Here is a 23,451-nt window from a genome sequence, read left to right as displayed (position 1 = left end):
TCCCTCGGTGTGGCCATGTCCCAGCGTGTCCCTCGGTCACTTGTCACCCGCAGGGGACAACAAGGAGGAGGACAGCAGCGTCATCCACTACGACAACGAGGCCATCGCGCGGCTGCTGGACCGGAACCAGGACGCCACCGACGACGCCGACGTGCAGAACATGAACGAGTACCTGAGCTCCTTCAAGGTGGCCCAGTACGTGGTCAGGGAGGAGGACAAGGTGAGCAGGGACACTGGGGACATTGGGGACATCAGGGACACTGGGGACATTGGGATCATTGGGGACACTGGGGACATTGGGGACAGTGGGGACATTGGGGACACTGGGGACATCCAGGGGATTGGGGACATTGGGGACACTGGGGACACTGGGGACATCACGGACATTGGGGACATTGGGGATGTCGGGGACAGTGGGGACACTGTAGGGACACTGGGGACATTGGAGACAGTGAGGACATCGGGGACATTGGGAACATCAGGGACACTGGGGATGTTGGGGACAGTGGGGACACTGGGGACACTGGGGGACATCGGGGGCATCCAGGGGATTTGGGACACTCGGGACATTGGGGACACTGGGGACAGTGGGGACATCGAGGATATCGGAGACATTGGGGATGTCGGGGACATTGGGGAGATTGGGGATATCGGGGACATTGGGGACACTGGAGACATTGGGGACATTGGGGACATTGGGGACATCGGGGACATCAGGGACATCCAGGACGTTGGGGATGTTGGGGACATTGCGGTCACTGGGGACACTGGGGACATCCAGGACATTGGGGACATCGGGGACACTGGGGACGCTGAGGACACTGGGGATGTTGGGGACATCGAGGACACTGGGGACACTGGAGGCACTGGGGACATTGGGGACAATGGGATGATGGAACTGGGGACCCTGGAGAGGATGGAGATGATGAGGACGATGACGATGATGATGATGGTGGAGATGATGAGGATGATGGGACAATGGAGATGAAGGTGATGGGACAGTGGAGGTGAGGATGATGATGATGAGGATGGTGGAGATGATGAGGATGATGGGACAATGGAGATGAAGGTGATGGGACAGTGGAGGTGAGGATGATGAGGATGATGGGACAATGGAGATGAAGGTGATGATGAGGATGATGATGGTGGACATGAGCATGGGGATGATGGGACAGTGGAGATGGTGAGGATGAGGATGGTGGAGATGATGATGATGATGAGGATAGGGGTGATAGTGATGGTGACGATGGAGATGGGATTGATGAGGATGAGGATGAAGGTGAGGATGACAGTGATGATGAAGATGGGCATGATGATGATGGAGATGAGGATGAGGATGGAGGTGATAGGGATGATGATGATGATAATGATGATGGAGATGTGATTGATGAGGATGACGATGATGGGGATGATGATGAGGATGAAGATGGGATTGATGATGATGATGATGGAGATGGGGATGATGAGGATGACGATAGGGATGATGGTGAGGATGATGAAGATGGGATTGATGAGGATGACGATGATGGAGATGGCGATGATGATGAAGATAGGAATGATGATGATGACGATGGAGATGGGATTGATGATGATGAGCATGAAGATAGGGATGATGATGAAGATGAAGATGGGCTTGATGATGACGATGATGGAGATGGGGATGAGGATGATGATGACGATGGTGACAATGGAGGTGGGATTGATGATGGTGATGATGATGATGAAGATAAGGATGATGGGGATGATGATAATGATGATGATGGAGATGGGGATGATGATGATGAAGATGGAATTTATGATGATGACAATGATGGAGATGGGGATGATGAGGGTGAAGATAGGGATGATGATGGTGGTGATGATGATAATGAAGATGGGATTGATGATTATGAGCATGAAGATAGGGATGATGGGGATGACAATGATGAAGATGAAGATGATGATGAGGATGAAGATAGAGACGATGATGATGATGATGGAGATGGGATTGATGATGATGAGCATGAAGATAGGGATGATGATGGTGATGATGATGGTGGAGATGGAGATGGGTTTGATGATGATGGAGATGAGGTATAGGGATGATGATGAGGATGGTGATGATGATGACAATGAAGATGGGGATGATGATGATGGGATTGATGATGATGATGATGATGACAATGAAGATGTGATTGATGATGATGACCATGAAGGAAACAACAAACTCAGGGACACTGTGCCCAGCGCTGACCCCTGACCCGGCGGTGACCTGGGTGACCCTGGGTGACCCCGGGTGACCCCGAGTGACCCCAGGTGACCCTTAGTGACCCCGGGTGACCCCGAGTGACCGCGGGTGTGTCCGGCAGATCGAGGAGATCGAGCGGGAGATCATCAAGCAGGAGGAGAACGTGGACCCCGACTACTGGGAGAAGCTGCTGCGGCACCACTACGAGCAGCAGCAGGAGGACCTGGCCCGCAACCTGGGCAAGGGCAAGCGTGTGCGCAAGCAGGTCAACTACAACGACGCCGCCCAGGAGGACCAAGGTGGGCACTGGGACGGACTGGGATGGGACTGGGAGGGACTGGGATGGACTGGGATGGACTGGGATGGGATTGGGTCACACTGGGATGGCACTGGGATGGAACCTGGGCAAGGGCAAGCGCGTGCACAAGCAGGTCAACTACAGTGACGCCGCCCAGGAGGACCAAGGTGGGCACTGGGAGGGACTGGGATGGCACTGGGATGGACTGGGAGGGACTGGGACACACTGGGAGGGACTGGGATGGGACTGGGACAGACTGGGATGGAACCTGGGCAAGGGCAAGCGCGTGCGCAAGCAGGTCAGCCAAAACGACGCCGCCCAGGAGGACCAAGGTGGGCACTGGGAGGGACTGGGATGGACTGGGATGGCACTGGGACACACTGGGAGGGACTGGGACAGACTGGGATGGGATTGGGACACACTGGGAGGGACTGGGACACACTGGGACACACTGGGATGGAACCTGGGCAAGGGCAAGCGCGTGCGCAAGCAGGTCAACTACAACGACGCCGCCCAGGAGGACCAAGGTGGGCACTGGGAGGGACTGGGATGGCACTGGGATGGACTGGGAGGGACTGGGACACACTGGGAGGGACTGGGATGGGACTGGGATGGACTGGGATGGAACCTGGGCAAGGGCAAGCGCGTGCGCAAGCAGGTCAACTACAACGACGCCGCCCAGGAGGACCAAGGTGGGCACTGGGAGGGACTGGGACAGACTGGGATGGGACTGGGACACACTGGGAGGGACTGGGATGGGACTGGGATGGACTGGGATGGAACCTGGGCAAGGGCAAGCGCGTGCGCAAGCAGGTCAACTACAACGACGCCGCCCAGGAGGACCAAGGTGGGCACTGGGACGGACTGGGAGGGACTGAGATGGCACTGGAACACTGGGATGGACTGGGACACACTGGGAGGGACTGGGATGGGACTGGGATGGGACTGGGATGGAACCTGGGCAAGGGCAAGCACGTGCGCAAGCAGGTCAACTTCAACGACGCCGCCCAGGAGGACCAAGGTGGGCACTGGGAGGGACTGGGATGGCACTGGGATTGGACTGGGAGGGACTGGGATGGGACTGGGAGGGACTGGGATGGAACCTGGGCAAGGGCAAGCTCGTGCGCAAGCAGGTCAACTTCAACGACGCCGCCCAGGAGGACCAAGGTGGGCACTGGGAGGGACTGGGACAGACTGGGATGGGACTGGGACACACTGGGAGGGACTGGGACAGACTGGGATGGGATTGGGACACACTGGGATGGACTGGGACAGACTGGGAGGGACTGGGATGGGACTGGGACACACTGGGAGGGACTGGGATGGAACCTGGGCAAGGGCAAGCGCGTGCGCAAGCAGGTCAACTACAACGACGCCGCCCAGGAGGACCAAGGTGGGCACTGGGACAGACTGGGATGGACTGGGATGGGATTGGGACACACTGGGATGGACTGGGATGGACTGGGATGGACTGGGACACACTGGGACATGCTGGGACACACTGGCAGCGCGGTGTCCCCAACGTGGCCGTGTCCCCAGATAACCAGTCCGAGTACTCGGTGGGCTCCGAGGAGGAGGACGAGGACTTCGACGAGCGGCCCGAGGGTGAGCGGCACACCTGTCACCTGTGTCACCTGTGTCCTTTCTGTGGCCCAAGGAGGGTCAGGGTGGCCCAAGGGGGGTTGGGGACACTGACCCCTCCCCTCCCCTCCCCCAGGCCGGCGCCAGTCCAAGCGGCAGCTGCGGAACGAGAAGGACAAACCCCTCCCCCCACTGCTGGCCCGGGTGGGCGGAAACATCGAGGTGAGGGGACACTGACAGGGGACACGGGGACACTGATGGGACACGGGGACATTCCTGGGGTGAGGGGACATGGAGGGGACAGGGGGACACTGATGGGACACGGGGACATTCCTGGGGTGATGGGACCTGGGGACACTGATGGGACACGGGGACACTGATGGGACACGGGGACATTCCTGGGGTGATGGGACCTGGGGACACTGATGGGACATGGGGGCACAGACTCGACTTGGGGACACTGACAGGGCTTGGGGACATCCATGAGGATTGGGGACACGGACGGGACTTGGGGACACTGACAGGGCTTGGGGACATCCCTGGGGTGAGGGGACACTGACGGCACTTGGGGACACTGACGGGGCTTGGGGACATCCATGAGGACTGGGGACACTGACAGGACTTGGGGACACGGACAGGGCTTGGGGACACTGACAGGGCAAGGGGACACCCCCGGGGTGAGGGGACACTGTTGGGAATTGGGATCTCTGGACACCCATGTCCCCAATGTCCCCAATGTCCCAAATCCCCTCTATCCCCCCCAATGTCCCCAATGTCCCCAATCCCCCCCGATGTCCCTGATGTCCCCCTGATGCCCCAATCCCCTCACTGTCCCCAATGTCCCAAATCCCCTCAATCCCCCCTATCCCCCTCAATGTCCCCAATGTCCCCAATCCCCCCAATGTCCCTGATGTCCCCCCAATGTCCCCAATGTCCCCAATGTGTCCCCGTGTCCCAGGTGCTGGGGTTCAACACGCGGCAGCGCAAGGCGTTCCTCAACGCCGTCATGCGCTGGGGGATGCCGCCCCAGGACGCCTTCACCTCCCAGTGGCTCGTGAGGGACCTGCGCGGGAAAACCGAGAAGGAGTTCAAGTAGGTGACACTGGGGACAGCTGGGGACAGCTGGGGACAGCCAGGGACAGCTGGGGACAGAGGGGACAGTGATAGTGAGGGACCTGCGTGGGAAAACCGAGAAGGAGTTCAAGTAGGTGACACTGGGGACAGCTGGGGACAGCTGGAGATGGGACAACTGGGGACACTGGGGACAGCTGGGTGCAGCAGGGACAGCGGGGACAGCTGGGGACAGAGGGGACAGCTGGGGACAGAGGGGACAGTGGCTCATGAGGGACCTGCGCGGGAAAACCGAGAAGGAGTTCAAGTAGGTGACACTGGGGACACTGGGGACAGCTGGGGACAGCTGGGGATGGGACAGCTGGGGACACCAGGGACAGCTGGGGATGGGACAGTGGCTCATGAGGGACCTGCGTAGAAAAACCGAGAAGGAGTTCAAGTAGGTGACACTGGGGACAGCTGGGGACAGCTGGGGACAGAGGGGATGGGACAGCTGGGGACATTGGGGATGGCTGGGGACAGTTGGGGACACCAGGGACAGCTGGGGACAGAGGGGACAGTGGCTCGTGAGGGACCTGCGCGGGAAAACCGAGAAGGAGTTCAAGTAGGTGACACTGGGGACAGCTGGGGACAGCTGGGGTGGGACAGTGGGGACACTGGGGACAGCTGGGGACAGAGGGGACACTGGGGACAGTGACTCGTGAGGGACCTGCGCGGGAAAACCGAGAAGGAGTTCATGTAGGTGACACTGGGGACAGCTGGGGACACTGGGGGTGGGACAGAGGGGGTGGCTGGGGACAGCTGGGACAGCTGGGGACACCGGGGATGGGACAGGTGGTGACACTGGGGACACCAGGGACAACTGGGGGTGGGACAGCTGGGGACAGAGGGGACAGCAGGGATGGGACAGATGGGGACACCGGGGACAGCTGGGGATGGGACAGCTGGGGACACCAGGGACAGCTGGGGACACCTGGGGACAGCTGGGGACAGAGGAGACACTGGGGACACTGAGGACAGAGGGGACACTGGGGACAGAGGGGATGGGACAGCTGGGGACACCAGAGACAGAGGGGACAGCTGGGGATGGGACAGCTGAGGACAGCTGGGGACACCAGGGACAGCTGGGGACACCAGGGACAGCTGGGATGGCACAACTGGGGACAGAGGGGATGGGGCAGCTGGGGACACTGGGGACACCAGGGACAGGTGGTGGCATTGGTGGCAAGTGGTGGCATTGGGGACAGGGATGGGTGGTGTCAAGGACAGGTGGTGGCACTGGGGACAGGCAGGTGGCAGGATAGTGAGATGTCCGTGTGTCCCCATGTCCCCTCATCTTCCTGTGTGTCCCTGTGCCCTCCATTGTCCCCGATGTCCCCAATGTCCCCAAATGTCCCCGTGCCACGTGATGAGCCCTTACTCAGCCGAGCGCCGCCGCTGTCGGTGTTCCTGGGGACCGGACGAGGCCGTGTCCCCCTCAGCCCGACACAAAGCCACCCCCGATGTCCCCGTGTCCCCTCGGGGGGCCGGGTCTGGCCCAGGGGACGCCAGAGCGGTGGCAGGACCCCGCCGTGACCGGCACAGCCCCAACGGCGCCGTGACGAGGGGACGGGCTGATGGTGCGGGGACACGGGGACAGTGGGGACGCTGGGGACATTGGGGGCATTGGGGACATTGGGGACATTGGGGACATCAGGGACACTGGGACATTGGGGACATCAGAGACACTGGGGACACTGTAGAGACATTGGGGACAGTGGGGACATTAGGGACATGAGGGACACTGGGGATATTTGGGACACTGGGGACATCAGGGACACTGTAGGGACATTGAGGACATTGGGGACACTGTAGGGACATTGGGGACATCAGGGACATTGGGGACACTGTAGGGACATTGAGGACATTGGGAGCATCAGGGACACTGGGGACACTGGGGATATTGGGGCACTGTAGAGACATTGGGGACATTGGACATCAGGGACACTGGGGATATTGGGGACAGTGGGGACATCAGGGACACTGGGGACATTGGAGACAGTGGGGACATTGAGAGCATCAGGGACACTGGGGACATCAGGGACATTGGGGACATTGGGGACATTAGGGACATTGGGGACACTGGGGACATTGAGGACATTGAGGACATTGGGGACATTGGGGACATCAGGGACACTGGGGACATTAGGGACATTGGGGACATTGAGGACATTAGGGACATTGGGGACACTGTAGGGACATTGGAGACATTGGGGACATCAGGAACATTGGGGACAGTGGGGACCTTGTCCCTGGGGACAACATCCATGGGGACAAAGGACTATGAGGACAGGATCCATGCGGACAAGGGACCAGGAGGACAAGGGACACTGGGGACAGGATCTATGGGGACAAGGACCCTGGGGCAGGGCAGTGGCAGTGACCTGGGACAGGGTGGTGGCAGTCAGTGGTGGCACTGGGTGGTGGCATTGACTCCAAGGCAGAGTGGTGTCAGTGGGTGGTGGCAGCAGGTGGTGGCAGTGTCCCCGGGGCAGGGTGGTGGCACTGCCAGTCGCTCCCAGCGGGTGGTGGCAGTCAGTGGTGGCACTGGGTGGTGGCAGTGTCCCCAGGGCAGGGTGGTGGCGCTGCCAGCTGCTCCCGGCGGGTGGTGGCAGTGGCCCCGTGGCAGGGTGGTGGCAGTGACCAGGGCAGGGTGGTGACAGTGGCACTGGGTGGTGGCAGTGACCCCGGGGCAGGTTGGTGGCACTGCCCCTCGCTCCCGGCGGGCGGGTGGTGGCCCTGAGCGCTGTCCCCAGGGCCTACGTGTCCCTGTTCATGCGCCACCTGTGCGAGCCGGGCGCCGACGGCTCCGAGACGTTCGCGGACGGCGTCCCCAGGGAGGGGCTGTCCCGGCAGCAGGTGCTGACCCGCATCGGAGTCATGTCCCTCGTCAAGAAAAAGGTACCTGCGCGCCTGGGGACACCTGGGGACACCTGGGGACAGGGCTGGGGACAGGCTGAATATCTGGGGACACACCTGGGGACAGGCTGAACACCTGGGGACAGGCCTGGGGACAGCCAGGAACACCCCTGGGAACACCCTGAGCACCTGGGGACACCTGGGGACAGGGCTGGGGACAGGCTGAACACCTGGGGACAACCAGGAACACCCCTAGAGACACCCTGAGCACCTGGGGACAGGTCTAGGGACACCCTGAGCACCCGGGGACAGGCCTGGGGACACCCTGAGCACCTGGGGACAGGTCTGGGGACACCCTGAGCACCTGGGGACAACCGGGGACACCCCTAGAGACACCCTGAGCACCTGGGGACAGGCCTGGGGACAGCCAGGAACACCCCTGGGGACAGGCTGAACACCTGGGGGACACCCTGAGCACCTGAGGACACACCTGGGAACAGGCTGAACACCTGGGGACAGGCCTGGGGACAGTCTGAATACCTGAGGACACATCTAGGGACACCCTGAGCACCTGGAGACATACCTGGGGACAATCTGAATACCTGGGGATACACCTGGAGACACCCTGAGCACCTGGGGACAGGCCTGGGGACAGCCAGGAATACCCCTGGGGACACCCTGAGCACCTGGGGACACACCTGGGGACAGGCTGAACACCTGGGGACACCCTGAGAACCTGAGGACACATCTGGGGACAGTTTGAATACCTGGGAACAGCCAGGGACACCCCTAGAGACGCCCTGAGCACCTGGGGACAGGCCTGGGGACACACCTGGGGACAGTCTGAGCACCTGGGGACACACCTGGGGACAGTTTGAATACCTGGGAACAGCCAGGGACACCCCTAGAGACGCCCTGAGCACCTGGGGACAGGCCTGGGGACACACCTGGGGACAGTCTGAACACCTGGGGACACACCTGGAGATACCCTGAGCACCTGGGGGGTCACCTGGGGACACCCTGAGCACTTGGGAACAGCCAAGGACACATCAGGGGACACCCTGAGCACCTGGGGACAGCCAGGGACACCCCTAGAGACACCCTGAGCACCTGGGGACAGGCCTGGGGACACCCTGAGCACCTGGGGACACGCCTGGGGACAGCCAGGAACACCCCTGGGGACAGTCTGAGCACCTGGGGACACACCTGGGGACAATCTGAATACCTGAGGACAGTCTGAGCACCCGGGGACACACTTGGGGACAGGCCTAGAGACACCCTGAGCACCTGGGGACAGGCCTGGGGACAGTCTGAACACCTGGGGACACACCTGGGGACACCCTGAGCACCTGGGGACATCCCCAGGACACACCTGGGGACAGCCAGGGACACCTGGAGTGTGTCCCTCGAGTTGGACCACATCAATGGCCGCTGGGCCCTGCCCGAGCTGGGGCCTGTGGGGGGATTTTGGGGTTTAGGGTCGGTTTTGGGGTCGGTTTTTGGGATTTTTAGGGTCGGTTTTTGTGGTTTTTGGGGTCCCCTGACCCTGGTTTCCCTCTCCCCAGGTGCAGGAGTTCGAGCACATCAACGGGCGCTGGGCCCTGCCCGAGCTGGGGCCTGTGGGGGGATTTGGGGGTTTAGGGTTGGTTTTGGGGTCGGGTTTTGGGATTTTTGGGGTTTTTGGAGTCGGTTTGGAGGGTTTTTGGGGTTTTAGGGTCGGTTTTGGGGGTTTTTGGGGTCCCCTGACCCTCATTTCCCCCTCTCAGGTGCAGGAGTTCGAGCACATCAACGGGCGCTGGTCCCTGCCCGAGCTGGGACCTGTGGGGGTTTTAGGGTCGGTTTTGGGGGTTTTTGGGGTCCCCTGACCCCTCTGTGTCCCTCTCAGGTGCAGGAGTTGGAGCACATCAACGGGCGCTGGTCCCTGCCTGAGCTGGGCACTCTGGGGGGATTTGGGGGTTTTAGGGTCGGTTTTGTGGTGGATTTGGGGATTTTTAGGGTGGGTTTTTGGGATTTTTGGGGTCCCCTGACCCTGGTTTCCCTCTCAGGTGCAGGAGTTCGAGCACATCAACGGGCGCTGGTCCCTGCCCGAGCTGGCCCCGGAGCCCAGCGCCGACTCCAAGCGCTCGTCCCGCGCCTCCTCCCCCGCCAAGACCGGACCCCCCAGCCCCGAGCAGAGCGGCCCCCCCAGCCCCGAGCCCCCCACGCCCGGTACCGGCCACGGGGACATGGCTGGGGACACGGGGACATGGCTGGGGACACGGGGACACGGCTGGGGACACGGCTGGGGACACGGGGACACGGCTGGGGACACGGCTGGGGACACAGGGACAGGGCTGGGGACACGGGGACACGACTGAGGACACGGGGACATGGCTGGGGACAGGGCTGGGGACATGGGGATAGGGCTGGGGACACGGGGACACGGCTGGGGACATGGATGGGGACACAGGGACAGGGCTGGGGACACGGCTGGGGACACGGCTGGAGACATGGCTGGGGACACGGGGACATGGCTGGGGACACGGGGACACGGCTGGGGACACAACTGGGGACATGGGGACAGGGCTGGGGACACAGGGACATGGCTGGGGACATGGCTGGGGACATGGACGGGGACACAGGGACAGGGCTGGGGACAAGGCTGGGGACATGGGGACAGGGCTGGTGACACGGCCTGGGACATGGGGACAGGGCTGGGGACACAGGGGTGGGATGGGGCATGGTGTGGGGGCACAGGGGACATTGGGATGGGGACAGAGGGACAGGAGATGGTGACAGGGATTGGGAAGATCCAGGGGACAGGAGAGGGACACCCAGGGGACATGGGGACAGGATGGGGACAGATGTCCTGATGGGGACAGGATGGGGACAGATGTCCTGCTGTCCCTGTCCCCAGCCACGCCGGCGCCCAGCGAGCGCGGGGACGGGCCAGGGCCACCCCCGGACAGGGAGGACGGGGACACCAGGGACGAGAAGGAGCCCAAGGGCCCCGAGAAGATGGAGACAGATGTGAGTGACACTGCTGTCCCCAAGCCTGTCCCCAGCATGTCCTTGTCCCCAGTTCCATCCCGTTCTGTCCCCAGCTGTGTCCTGGCTGTCCCCATCCTTGTCCCCAGCCCTGTCCCTGTCCCCATCCATGTCCCCAACTGTCCCCTCACTGTCCCCACCCCTGTCCCTGTCCCCAGTTCTGTCCTCATCCCATCCCCTCCCTGTCCCCAACTGTTCCTTCATGGTCCCCAACCCTGTCCCTGTCCCCAACTGTCCACTCACTGTCCCCAACCCTGTCCCTGTCCCCAACTGTCCCCTCATGGTCCCCAACCCTGTCCCTGTCCCCAACTGTCCACTCACTGTCCCCAACCCTGTCCCTGTCCCCATCCTTGTCCCCATCCCATCCCCTCCCTGTCCCCAACCCTGTCCCTGTCCCCTCTGTCCCCACCCTCCCTCCTCGTCCCTGTCCCCCTCCCTGTCCCCAGCTGTCCCCTCCCTGTCCCCTCCCTGTCCCCAACCCTATCCCTGTCCCCTCTGTCCCCACCCTCCATCCTCGTCCCTGTCCCCATCCCTGTCCCCATCCCTGTCCCCATCCCATCCCCTCACTGTCCCCAACCCTGTCCCTGTCCCCTGTGTCCCCACCCTCCATCCCCTCACTGTCGCCATCCCTGTCCCTGTCCCCAACCCTGTCCCTGTCCCAAACTCTGTCCCCAGCTGTCCCCTCACTGTCCACAATCCTGTCCCTGTCCCCATCCTTGTCCCCATCCCATCCCCTCACTGTCCCCAACCCTGTCCCCGTGTCCCCTCCTCACAGCGGGGGGGTGATGTCCTGGTGTCACACCGAGGGTGACAGCCCCTCCTTGTCCCCACAGGCTCCTGTCCCCGAGGTGCCACTGTCCCCGGGCGATGGCAGCGAGGCCGAGGGGCCGCGCAAGGGGGACGAGGAGGAGGGGCCCGGCCACAGGGACCCCGAGGCCGAGGGGACCCCGGCCCGCGAGGAGCGGCCAGGTGAGACCCCCCAGATCCTCCAAATCCCCCAAATCCCAGAGCCTCCAAATGTCCCAAATCCCAGAGCCCCCAAATCCCCCAAATCCCAGATCCTCAAATCCCCCAAATCCCAGAATCCCAGAGCCCCAAATCCCAGAATCCCAGATCCCCCAAATCCCAGAATCCCAAATCCCTCAAATTCCCCAAATCCCAGAGCCCCCAAATTCCCCAAATCCCAGAATCCCAGAGCCCCCAAATCTCAGAATCCCAGAGCCCCAAATCCCAGAATCCCAAATCCCCCAAATCCCAGAGCTCCCAAATTCCCCAAATCCTGGGAACCCCAAATCCCCGAATCCCAGAGCCCCAGATTCCCCAAATGCCCGAATCCCAGAATCCCAAATCCCCCAAATCTCAGAATCCCAGAGCCCCAAATCCTGTGGACACCAAATCCCAGAGCCCCAAATCCCCCAGATTCCAGAGCCCCAAATCCTGGGAACCCAAAATCCTGGGAACACCAAATCCTGGGAATGCCAAAACCCAGAAACCCAAATGTCCCAAATCCCAGAGCCCTAAACCCTGGGAATCCTAAATTCTGGGGACACCAAATCCTGGGGAGCCCCAAATCCTGGGGACACCAAATCCCAGAACCCCAAATCCTGGGAACACCAAATCCTGGGAATGCCAAAACCCAGAAACCCAAATCCTGAGAACCCCAAATCCTGGGGAACACCAAAATCCAGAACGTCAAATCCTGGGAGCCCCAAATCCTGGGGAACACCAAATCCCAGAGCCCCAAATGTCCTAAATCCCAGAGCCCCGAATTCTGGGAATCCTAAATCCTGGGGACACCAAATCCTGGAAACCCCAAATCCCAGGGACACCAAATCCCAGAAACCCAAATCCCCCAAATGTCCCAAATCCCAGAGCCCCAAATCCTGGGAACCCCAAATTCTGGGAACTCCAAAATCCAGAGCCCCAGATCTTGGGAGCCCCAAATCCTGGGAATGCCAAAACCCAGAAACCCAAATCCTGGGGACACCAAATCCTGGGGAACACCAAATCCCAGAGCCCCAAATCCTGGGAATCCTAAATCCTGGGAACACCAAATCTTGGGGACACCAAATCCCAGAAACCCAAATCCTGGGGAGCCCCAAATCCCAGAATCCCAGAACCCCAAATCCTGGGAACCACAAATCCCAGAGCCCCAAGTCCTGGGGAACAGCAAATCCCAGAGCCCCAAATCCTGAGAACCCAAAATCCAGAGCCCCAAATCCTGGGAGCCCCAAATCCTGAGAACCTCAAATCTTGGGGAACACCAAAATCCAGCACCCCAAATCCCAGAACCCCAAATATTGGGAACACCAAATCCCAGCACCCCAAATCCCAGCACCCCAAATCCTGGGAGCACCCCAAATCCCTGACCCCAATCCCCCCCTGCAGGAGCCGAGGCCGAGAAGGGCCCGGGGGGTGACAAAGGGGACGAGAAAACCCCGGAGGAGGAGCCCAAGGAGCGCCCGGGGGACCCCGACCCCAAAAGAGGTGCAGGGGGGGGCTGGGGGGGTTTGGGGGGGCTGGGGGTGTTTGGGGGGGCTCAAACCTGTCCCTGTCCCCTCTAAATGTGTCCCTGTCCCCTCAATGTGTCCCTGTCCCCCCAACGTGTCCCTGTCCCCCCAGAGGAGGCCAAGGCCGAGAAGGAGCCCAGGCCGGACCCTCGGCCCAACGGGCGCCGGGACGAGCGCGCCGAGAAACCGCGGTTCATGTTCAACATCGCTGATGGTGGCTTCACGGGTGAGGGACACAGGGGACACTGAGGGGACAGCTGGGACACTGAGGGGACACTGAGGGGACAGCAGGGACATTGAGGGGACAGAGGGGACACTGAGGGGACAGCAGGGACAGAGGGGACAGCCGAGACAGCAGGGAAACCGCAGTTCATGTTCAACATTGCTGACGGCGGCTTCACGGGTGAGGGACACAGGGGACACTGACGGGACAGTGAGGGGACAGCTGGGACATTGAGGGGACACTGAGGGGACAGTGAGGGGACAGCCGGGACATTGAAGGGGCAGCAGGGACACCCAGGAGACATTAGGGGACCCCCAAGGGACACTGAGGGGACACTGAGGGGGCAGCAGGGACACTGAGGGGACAGCAGGGACAGAGGGGACAACCGGGACAGCAGGGAAACCGCGGTTCATGTTCAACATCGCCGACGACGGCTTCACGGGTGAGGGACACAGGGGACACTGAAGGGACAGCTGGGACACTGAGGGGACAGCAGGGACACTGAGGGGACAGCAGGGACACTGAGGGGACAGAGGGGACAGCAGGGAAACCGCGGTTCATGTTCAACATCGCCGACGACGGCTTCACGGGTGAGGGACACAGGGGACACTGAAGGGACAGCTGGGACACTGAGGGGACAGCAGGGACACTGAGGGGACAGCAGGGACACTGAGGGGACAGAGGGGACAGCAGGGAAACAGCGGTTCGTGTTCAGCATCGCCGACGGCGGCTTCACGGGTGAGGGACAGGGGGGACAGAGGGGACACTGAGGGGACAGCTGGGACACTGAGGGGACAGCTGGGACACTGAGGGGACACTGAGGGGACAGCAGGGACACTGAGGGGACACTGAGGGGACAGCTGGGACACTGAGGGGACACTGAGGGGGCAGCAGGGACAGAGGGGATAGCTGGGGACAGCAGGGAAACCGTGGTTCATGTTCAACATCGCCGACGGCGGCTTCACGGGCGAGGGACAGGGGGGACACTGAGGGGACACTGAGGGGACAGCAGGGACAGAGGGGACAGCAGGGAAACCACGGTTCATGTTCAACATCGCCGACGGCGGCTTCACGGGTGAGGGACACAGGGGACACTGAGGGGACAATGGGGACACTGAGGGGACAGTGGGGACACTGAGGGGACAGCAGGAACACTGAGGGGACACTGAGGGGACAGCAGGGACAGAGGGGACAGCAGGGAAACCGCGGTTCATGTTCAACATCGCCGACGGCGGCTTCACGGGTGAGGGACACAGGGGACACTGAGGGGACACTGAGGGGACAACTGGAGGACATTGAGGGGCCACCAGGGGACACTGAGGTGTGACACTGAGGTGTGACACTGAGGTGACACCGAGGTGACACCGAGCTGGCCCCTCGGCAGAGCTGCACACGCTGTGGCAGAACGAGGAGCGCGCCGCCATCTCCTCGGGCAAGCTCAACGAGATCTGGCACCGGCGCCACGACTACTGGCTGCTGGCCGGCATCGTGCTGTATCCTTGGGGGGTTTGGGGTGTCACTGTGGGGTCTGGGGTGTCCCCAGGGGGGTCTGGGGTGTCCCCAGGGGGGTTTGGGGTGTCCCCAGGGCAGGGGACAGGGACAGCACGGTGAGGGTGGCACTGGTGGCATGGTAAAGGTGGCACTGGTGGCACTGACACTGGGCTGCTGGCCGGCATCGTGCTGTATCCTCGGGGGTTTGGGGTGTCCCCAGGGGGGTTTGGGGTGTCCCCAGGGGGGTTTGGGGTGTCCCCAGGGGGGTTTGGGGTGATTTGGTATGTTGGGATTTGGATGATGTGGCGTGCAGTGACACAGTGACAGTGTGACACGGTGACAGGGTCCCACAGTAACAATATGACACAGTGACTCAGTGACAATGTCACATGGTGACCAGTGACACAGTGACAATGTCACACAGTGACACGGTGCCAGTCCTTAGCCCTCAGCCGCGGCTACGCACGCTGGACTGGGGGGATGTTGGGGACAGGGTGACAGTGTGACACGGTGACATGGTGACAATGTCACACAGTGACACGATGACAGGGTGACAATGTCACATGGTGACAGTGTGACAGGGTGGCAATGTGACACGGTGACACGGTGCCAGTCCTTAGCCCTCAGCTACGGCTACGTGTGCTGGACTGGGGGGTTGTTGGGGACACGGTGACAGGGTGACACGGTGACAGGGTGACAAGGTGACACGGTGACAGTGTGACACAGTGCCAGTCCTTAGCCCTCAGCTACGGCTACGTGCGCTGGACTGGGGGGATGTTGGGGACAGGGTGACACAGTGACAATGGCACACAGTGACACGGTGACAGTGTGACACAGTGACAGTGTGACATGGTGACAATGTCACACGGTGACAAGGTGACACAGTGACACGGTGCCAGTCCTTAGCCCTCAGCCATGGCTAGGCGCACTGAACTGGGGGGATGTTGGGGACACAGTGACACGGTGACAGTGTGACAGTCCTTAGCCCTCAGCCACGGCTATGCGCGCTGGACTGGGGGGATGTTGGGGACTGGGTGACAGTGTGACACAGTGATGATGTCACACAGTGACACGGTGACAGTGTGACAATGTCACACGGTGACAGGGTGACAGTGTGACATAGTGACAGTCCTTAGCCCTCAGCCACGGCTATGCGCGCTGGACTGGGGGGATGTTGGGGACAGGGTGACAGTGTGACACAGTGACAGGGTGACAGTGTGACAATGGCACATGGTGACACGGTGACAGTGTGACAGTCCTTAGCCCTCAGCCACGGCTACGCGCGCTGGACCGACATCCAGAACGACGGCGCCTTCGGGGTCATCAACGAACCCTTCAAGGGCGAGGCCTCCAAGGGGAACTTCCTGGAGATGAAGAACAAATTCCTGGCGCGCCGCTTCAAGGTCAGCGCCCGCGGCACCGCGGGGACACCGGGTGACAATGAGGGTGACACCGGGATGACACCGGGGTGACAGTGAGGGTGACATCAGGGTGGAACCGGAGTGACAACGAGGGTGACAATGAGGGTCACAATGAGGGTGACACTGGGGTGACAATGAGGATGACACTGGGGTGACAATGAGGGTGACACTGGGGTGACAATGAGGGTGGCACTGGGGTGACACTGGGGTGACAATGAGGATGACACCAGGGTGACAACGAGGTTGACAGTGAGGGTGACACCGGGGTGACAATGAAGGTGGCATTGGGGTGACAATGAGGGTGACACAGGGGTGACAGTGAGGGTGGCACTGGGGTGACAATGAGGGCGACACCGGGGTGACAATCAGGGTGACGACGAGGGTGGCAATGAGGGTGACATCAGGGTGACATCAGGGTGGCACCGGGGTGACAATCAGGGTAACAACGAGGGTAACACTGGGGTGACAACGAGGGTGACACTAGGGTGACAATGAGGGTAACATCGGGGTGACAATGAGGGTGACACTGGGGTGACAATGAGGGTCACACTGGGGTAACAAGGGTGGCATCGAGGTGACAATGAGGGTAATACTGGGGTGACACCAAGGGTGACACCGGGGTGACAGTGAGGGTGGCACGAGGGTCACGCTCGCGTGGGAGGAGCAGGAAGGAGGCCAAGGGTGCTTGGACATCTGGACTGTCCAGGTGTTGGGTGCGGTCACATCTGGGCACCTGGAATGTCCAGATGTTGATCAGGTCAGGGTTGGACACCTGGACATCTGTGTCATCCAGATGTTGATGAGATCAGAGTTGCACCCACAAACACCTGGACCTTCCAGATTTTGGGTTTGCTGACACCTGGACCCACCAACACCTGGACTCCCCAGATGTTGGAGTCACTTGATGGTGAACACAACACCTGCCCCCTCCAGATGTTGAGTGAGATCAGAGTTAGACCCACCAACACCTGGATCCTCTGAGCTTTTGGTGACACCAACACCTGCCCCCTCCAGATGTTAAACACCTGGATCCTCTGAGCTTTAGGTGATACCTGGGTTGGGCCCCACCAACACCTGGACCCACCAGATGTTGGGTTCACTTGATTGTGAACACAAGACCTGAACCCTCCAGATGTTGATGAGATCAGGGCTGCACCCACCAACACCTGCCCCTCCAGCTGTTGGATTCACTCAAATGTGAACCCACAAACACCTGGACCCTCCAGATGTTGGGTTCACTTGATTGTGAACACAACACCTGCCCCCTCCAGATGTTGATGAGATCAGAGTTAGACCCACCAACACCTGGATCCTCTGAGCTTTAGGTGATAGCCGGGTTGGGCCCAACAACACCTGGACCCTCCAGATGTTGATGAGATCAGGGCTGCACCCACCAACACCTGCCCCTCCAGATGTTGGATTCACTCAAATGTGAACCCACCAACACCTGGACCCTCCAGATGTTGAGTGAGATCAGAGTTAGACCCACCAACACCTGGATCCTCTGAGCTTTAGGTGATACCTGGGTTGGGCCCAGCAACACCTGGACCCTCCAGGTGTTGGATTCACTCAAATGTGAACCCACAAACACCTGGACCTTCCAGATGTTGGTGAGATCAGGGTTAGACCCTCCAACACCTGGATGCTCTGAGCTTTAGGTGATACCTGAGTTGGGCCCAACACCTGCCCCCTCCAGATGTTGATGAGATCAGGGTTAGACCCTCCAACACCTGGATCCTCTGAGTTTTAGGTGACACCAACACCTGCACCCACCAGATGTTGGGTTCACTTGATTGTGAACACAACACCTGTCCCCTCCAGATGTTGATGAGATCAGAGTTAGACCATCCAACACCTGGATCCTCTGGGCTTTAGGTGACACCAACACCTGCCCCCTCCAGATGTTAAACACTGGATCCTCTGAGCTTTAGGTGATACCTGGGTTGGGCCCATCAACAGCTGCCCCCTCCAGATGTTGGGTTTGGTCAAATGTGAACCCACAAACACCTGGACCCTCCAGATGTTAAACACCTGGATCCTCTGAGCTTTAGGTGATACCTGGGTTGGGCCCAACACCTGCCCCCTCCAGATGTTGATGAGCTCAGTGTTAGCCCCACCAACACCTGGATCTTCTGAGCTTTAGGTGACACCACCACCCGCCCCCTCCAGCTGTTGCAGCCACTCCCACCTCCACCCCCCAACTCCAGCTGTTGCACCCCCACCCCCGTTACCCCCCGTGACCCCTGTAACCCTCCGCGCTCCCCGCAGCTCCTGGAGCAGGCGCTGGTGATCGAGGAGCAGCTGCGCCGCGCCGCCTACCTGAACATGACGCAGGACCCCAGCCACCCCGCCATGGCCCTCAACACGCGCTTCGCCGAGGTCGAGTGCCTGGCCGAGAGCCACCAGCACTTGTCCAAGGAGTCGCTGGCGGGCAACAAGCCGGCCAACGCGGTGCTGCACAAGGGTAAGAGGCGGCAGGGCCGGCGCGCCCGGCGCGGACGCCCCGTGTAGCTCGCGGCGCCTCTGTACGCGTGTGCAACCATTAAAGAGGGGTTCTGCTCCCAACCGCCGCCTCCCGGTGTATCCTTGCTCTGCGTGCGCTTTCTGGGGGGCGGGGGGACGCCGGGGAGCGGGGTTTTGGGGTCGGAGTAAAGTCGGAGTAAAGTCGGAGTAAACTCGGAGTAAGCTCGGAGTAAGGGGGGGTGCGCTGAGGGGTTTGCGGGGTGCGGCTTGGCGCTGAGGGCGGGGTTCTGCTGAGTAGATGTGGTGTAAAGCTGGAGTATGTCTGTAGTGCCGTCCTGTGTGTATCTCTGGAGTAGTTTACGTCTTGATGCTCCCTCTCCCTCCTTCCCTGCCTCCCTCCCTCCTCACCTGGGGGTGTTGTCGGGGAGTATCCTCGGAGTAGCCGCGCGGTGCATGCTGGGAGTAAGGCCGGAGTAGCGCCGGAGCACCCTGGTGTAAGCCTGGAGTATCTCTGGTGTAGTTAATGAGTAAAGCCTGGAGGACTCGGGGGGGAATGAGCTGAGTAAACCCAGAGTATCCCTGGTGTATTTAAAGCCAGGAGTATCCCTGGAGTAAGCAGGGAGTATCCCCAGAGTGTTTAAAACCTGGAGTATCTCCAGAGTGTTTAAAACCTGGAGTATCTCCAGAGTAAGCGAGGAGTATCCGAGGCCTTGGGGCCCGTGGAAGGAGTAACCCCAGAGTAAAGGATGAGGATGCCCAGTGTAGCTCTGGTGTGGCTGTGGAGTATCCCAGGAGTAGCTTTAGTGTGGCCAAGGGGTAAACCCAGAGTATCTGAGGAGCAGGCCCGGGGGACTGAGGAGTAAACCCGGAGTAGCCCCGGTGCCTCCAGTCGTTACACCCGGTGTAGCTCTGCACAATACACAGGGAGTAAGTCTGGAGTATTCCTGGAGTAACTCCAGAGCAGACCTGGAGTAAAGGGAGAGAACACCTGGAGTCACCTCCAGTGTGTCTGAGGAGTAGCCACGGAGTAGCCACGGAGTAGCCCTGTGTGTGCAGGCCTGCAGTAAGGCAGGAGTAACCCTGGAGCATCTCTGGGGCAGCTGAGGAGCATAAAGAGTAACCCTGGAGTATCTCTGGAGTATCTGGATACTCAGAGTAAAGAGTTGGAGTATCTCCAGTGTGGGTGAGGCACACCTGGAGTAAGTCAGGAGTAAATGCTGAGTAAGTCAGGAGCACACCTGGAGCAAGTCAGGAGCATCCCCAGAGTAACTCCAGAGCACACCTGGAGCAAGTCAGGAGCATCCCCAGAGTAACTCCAGAGCACCCCCTGAGTACTCCCAGCCTACTCAGAGCCCCTCCCCCCTGAGCATGCACCCCTGAGTAAGCGCTGAGTATCCCCTGAGTAACTCCCAGCTCTTCCTCTCCCCACCCCACACTCTCACGTGAGTATCTCCCACCCTCCCCCATGACCAACCTGCGAGTAACCCATGAGTAACCCATGAGTAACCTGTGAGTAACCTGTGAGTAACCTGTGAGTAACCTGTGAGTAGGTGCGGGACGGCCCCCCGGCGCTGACGGGCCCCCCCCGGCCCTGTTTTTGTGTCTCTGTGCCCCCGGCAGTGCTGAACCAGCTGGAGGAGCTGCTCAGCGACATGAAGGCGGACGTGACGCGCCTGCCGGCCACGCTGTCCCGCATCCCCCCCATCGCCGCGCGCCTGCAGATGTCCGAGCGCAGCATCCTGAGCCGGCTGGCCAGCAAGGGCACCGAGAGCCACCCCCCGCCCGTGAGTCACTGTCACCTTGTCACCGTGTCACCCTGTCACCATGGGGACATTGCCATTGTCACCCTGTGCTGGGGACACCACGGCATCCTCAGTGCCTGGCCAGCAAGGGCACCGAGAGCCACCCCCCGCCCGTGAGTCACTGTCACCGTGTCACCCTGTCACCCTGGGGACATTGTTATTGTCACCCTGCTCTGGGGACATTGCCACCCTCAGTGCCTGGCCAGCAAGGGCACCGAGAGCCACCCCCCGCCCGTGAGTCACCCTGGGGACACTGTCAGTGTCACCGTGTCACCCTGTCACCATGGGGACATTGCCATTGTTACTCTGCTCTGGGGACATTGCCACCCTCAGTGCCTGGCCAGCAAGGGCACCGAGAGCCACCCCCCGCCCGTGAGTCACTGCCACCGTGTCACCCTGTCACCCTGGGGACATCGCCATTGTCACCTTGTCACCTCCACCTTGGGGACATTGGCATTGTCACCCTGTCCTGGGGACATTGTCATTGTCACCCTGTGCTCGGGACATTGTTATTGTCATTGTCACCCTCCCCTGGGGACACCACAGCATCCTCAGTGCCTGGTCAGCAAGGGCACCGAGAGCCACCCCCCTGCCTGTGAGTCACCCTGGGGACACTGTCATTGTCACCCTGTCACCCCCACCCTGGGGACATTGCCGTTGTCACCCTGATCACCTTGTCACCCTGTCCTGGGGACACTGGCATTGTCACCCTGTTCACCCTGTCCTGGGGACATTGACATTGTCACTTTGTCACCCTCACCCTGGGGACATTAGCATTGTCACCCTGTTCACCTTGTCACTCTGCCCTGGGGACATTTGCATTGTCACCCTGTCACCCCCACCCTGGAGACATTGGCATTGTCACCTTGCTCTGGTGACATCCTGACATCTCTCAGCCTTGCCCCGGGGACACTGTCACCCCCTGATGTCCTGGGGACATTGCCACCCTGACCTGGAGATGTCCCTTGCCACCGTGGGATGTCCCTCATGACCTTGGGGACATCGCCCACCCCCTTGGGGACACCAGCTGTGCTCTGGGGACATCCCCACCGTGTTGGTGACATCCTCCCACCACCTTGGGGACACCCTGGGGACACTCCTCACCTTGGGGACACCCCGAGGACACCCTGGGGACACCCCTGGCGCCGGGGCTATCCCTGGTGCCACCTGTGGGAGGTGACAGCCGTGTCCCCTTGTCCCCAGACCTTCCCGCCGGGGCCCTACGCCACCCCCCCGAGCTACGGGGGCACCTTTGGGACCCCCCCGGCCGGAGCCCTCCCCCCCCCCGGGGGGGCCAACTACAGCCAGATGCCACCAGGCTCCTTCATCTCGGGTGAGGGACCCCAGAAACGGGGACACGGGGGGGTGGGGGGGTCCCCAAAATAGGGGACAGCTGGGGGGGGGGGTCCCCAAAATAGGGGACAGCCATAGGTGGGGTCCCAAAAACCTGGGGATATTGAGGGGGGTCCCCAAAATAGGGGACAGCTGGGGGGGGGGCCAAAAACCTGGGGACATTTGGGGGGGGGGTCCCCAAAATAGGGGACAGCCATGTGGGGGGTCCCAAAAACCTGGGGATATTGAGGGGGGGTCCCCAAAAATGGGGACATTTGGGGTGGGGGTCCCTAAAATGGAGACAGCTGTGGGGGGGGCAAAAAACCTGGGGATATTGAGGGGGGGTCCCCAAAATAAGGGACAGCCATGGGGGGCCCAAAAACCTGGGGATATTGAGGGGGGGTCCCCAAAATGGGACAGCCATGGGGGGGGGTCCCCAAATTTGGGATCTGGGGGGTCTCTGCTCTGTGGGTGTGGGGGGGGGGGTCTGAGGGTGTCATTGGGTGGGGAGGGGGTGACCCTGGGGGGGTCACAGGGGGATCTTTGGGGGGGTGATTTGGGGAGAGGTCCCTGGGGCTGTCACAGGGGGGGTTCCCATAGGTGGGGGTCCCATGGGTGGGGTCTGACCCCCCCTGTGCCCCCTCCCCAGCAGCCAACGGGCCCCCGGTGCTGGTGAAGCGGGAGCGCGAGGCCGAGGCGCTGGAGAAGAAGGAGCCGCGGGGGGGGGAGGTGATCTGCATCGACGACTGAGGGGGGGCCTGGGGGGGGCCCCCCACCACCCCTCCCCTCCCCCCCCCCCCAAATTGCCAGAATTTCACCCCAAAACGGGGCTGGGGGGGAGGGGCAGCGCCCCCGAGTTGGGGGTGGGGGCGGATTTTTGGTTTTTTTTGTTGTTTTTTTTTTTTCTTGGGGGGGGGGGGGCGGGGGGCGAGGACCACTGCGATTATAAATATGAAATTATATAAATATGAATTTATCCCGGGCGGGGCGGGGGGGGCCGGGGTCCCCTCGGGGGTTCCCCCCTCCCCTCCCCCACCCCGGGGTGTCCCCGGGGCCCCCCCCGCCCCTCCCCTCCCCCCCCCGGGCTCGGGCACTTGTTTAACCGCA

The 23,451-nt window shown here is 61.1% G+C and overlaps 1 protein-coding gene across 3 annotated transcripts in view; it reads left to right on the top strand.

Annotated features, from left to right (window-relative positions):
* Window positions 1-23,133, top strand: part of CHD3 (chromodomain helicase DNA binding protein 3) — a 59,724-nt gene extending 36,591 nt beyond the window's left edge. Inside the window, exons 24-41 of one of the 3 annotated variants that reach the window (XM_033084274.1) lie at window positions 54-220; window positions 2,349-2,526; window positions 4,065-4,130; window positions 4,243-4,328; window positions 5,065-5,198; window positions 7,973-8,117; window positions 10,121-10,283; window positions 10,972-11,084; window positions 11,936-12,071; window positions 13,491-13,589; window positions 13,725-13,809; window positions 15,050-15,078; window positions 15,220-15,328; window positions 16,597-16,729; window positions 19,016-19,211; window positions 20,831-20,994; window positions 22,216-22,345; window positions 22,994-23,133. In XM_033084274.1, coding sequence (XP_032940165.1) covers window positions 54-220; window positions 2,349-2,526; window positions 4,065-4,130; window positions 4,243-4,328; window positions 5,065-5,198; window positions 7,973-8,117; window positions 10,121-10,283; window positions 10,972-11,084; window positions 11,936-12,071; window positions 13,491-13,589; window positions 13,725-13,809; window positions 15,050-15,078; window positions 15,220-15,328; window positions 16,597-16,729; window positions 19,016-19,211; window positions 20,831-20,994; window positions 22,216-22,345; window positions 22,994-23,094 — 2,234 coding nt within the window. In that variant the 3' untranslated portion in view covers window positions 23,095-23,133. Of the gene's footprint in view, window positions 1-53; window positions 221-2,348; window positions 2,527-4,064; window positions 4,131-4,242; window positions 4,329-5,064; window positions 5,199-7,972; window positions 8,118-10,120; window positions 10,284-10,971; window positions 11,085-11,935; window positions 12,072-13,490; window positions 13,590-13,724; window positions 13,839-15,049; window positions 15,079-15,219; window positions 15,329-16,596; window positions 16,730-19,015; window positions 19,212-20,830; window positions 20,995-22,215; window positions 22,346-22,993 lie in introns of all 3 variants that reach the window. The other 2 variants (XM_033084275.1, XM_033084273.1) reach the window with 2 other exon arrangements.
* The last annotated feature ends 318 nt before the right edge of the window (window positions 23,134-23,451 follow it).

This window comes from Catharus ustulatus, chromosome 37 (genome assembly GCF_009819885.2).
Source record: "Catharus ustulatus isolate bCatUst1 chromosome 37, bCatUst1.pri.v2, whole genome shotgun sequence".
In the NCBI taxonomy this organism is placed as follows: Eukaryota; Metazoa; Chordata; class Aves; order Passeriformes; family Turdidae; genus Catharus; species Catharus ustulatus.
This window is presented reverse-complemented; position numbering and strand designations above follow the sequence as displayed.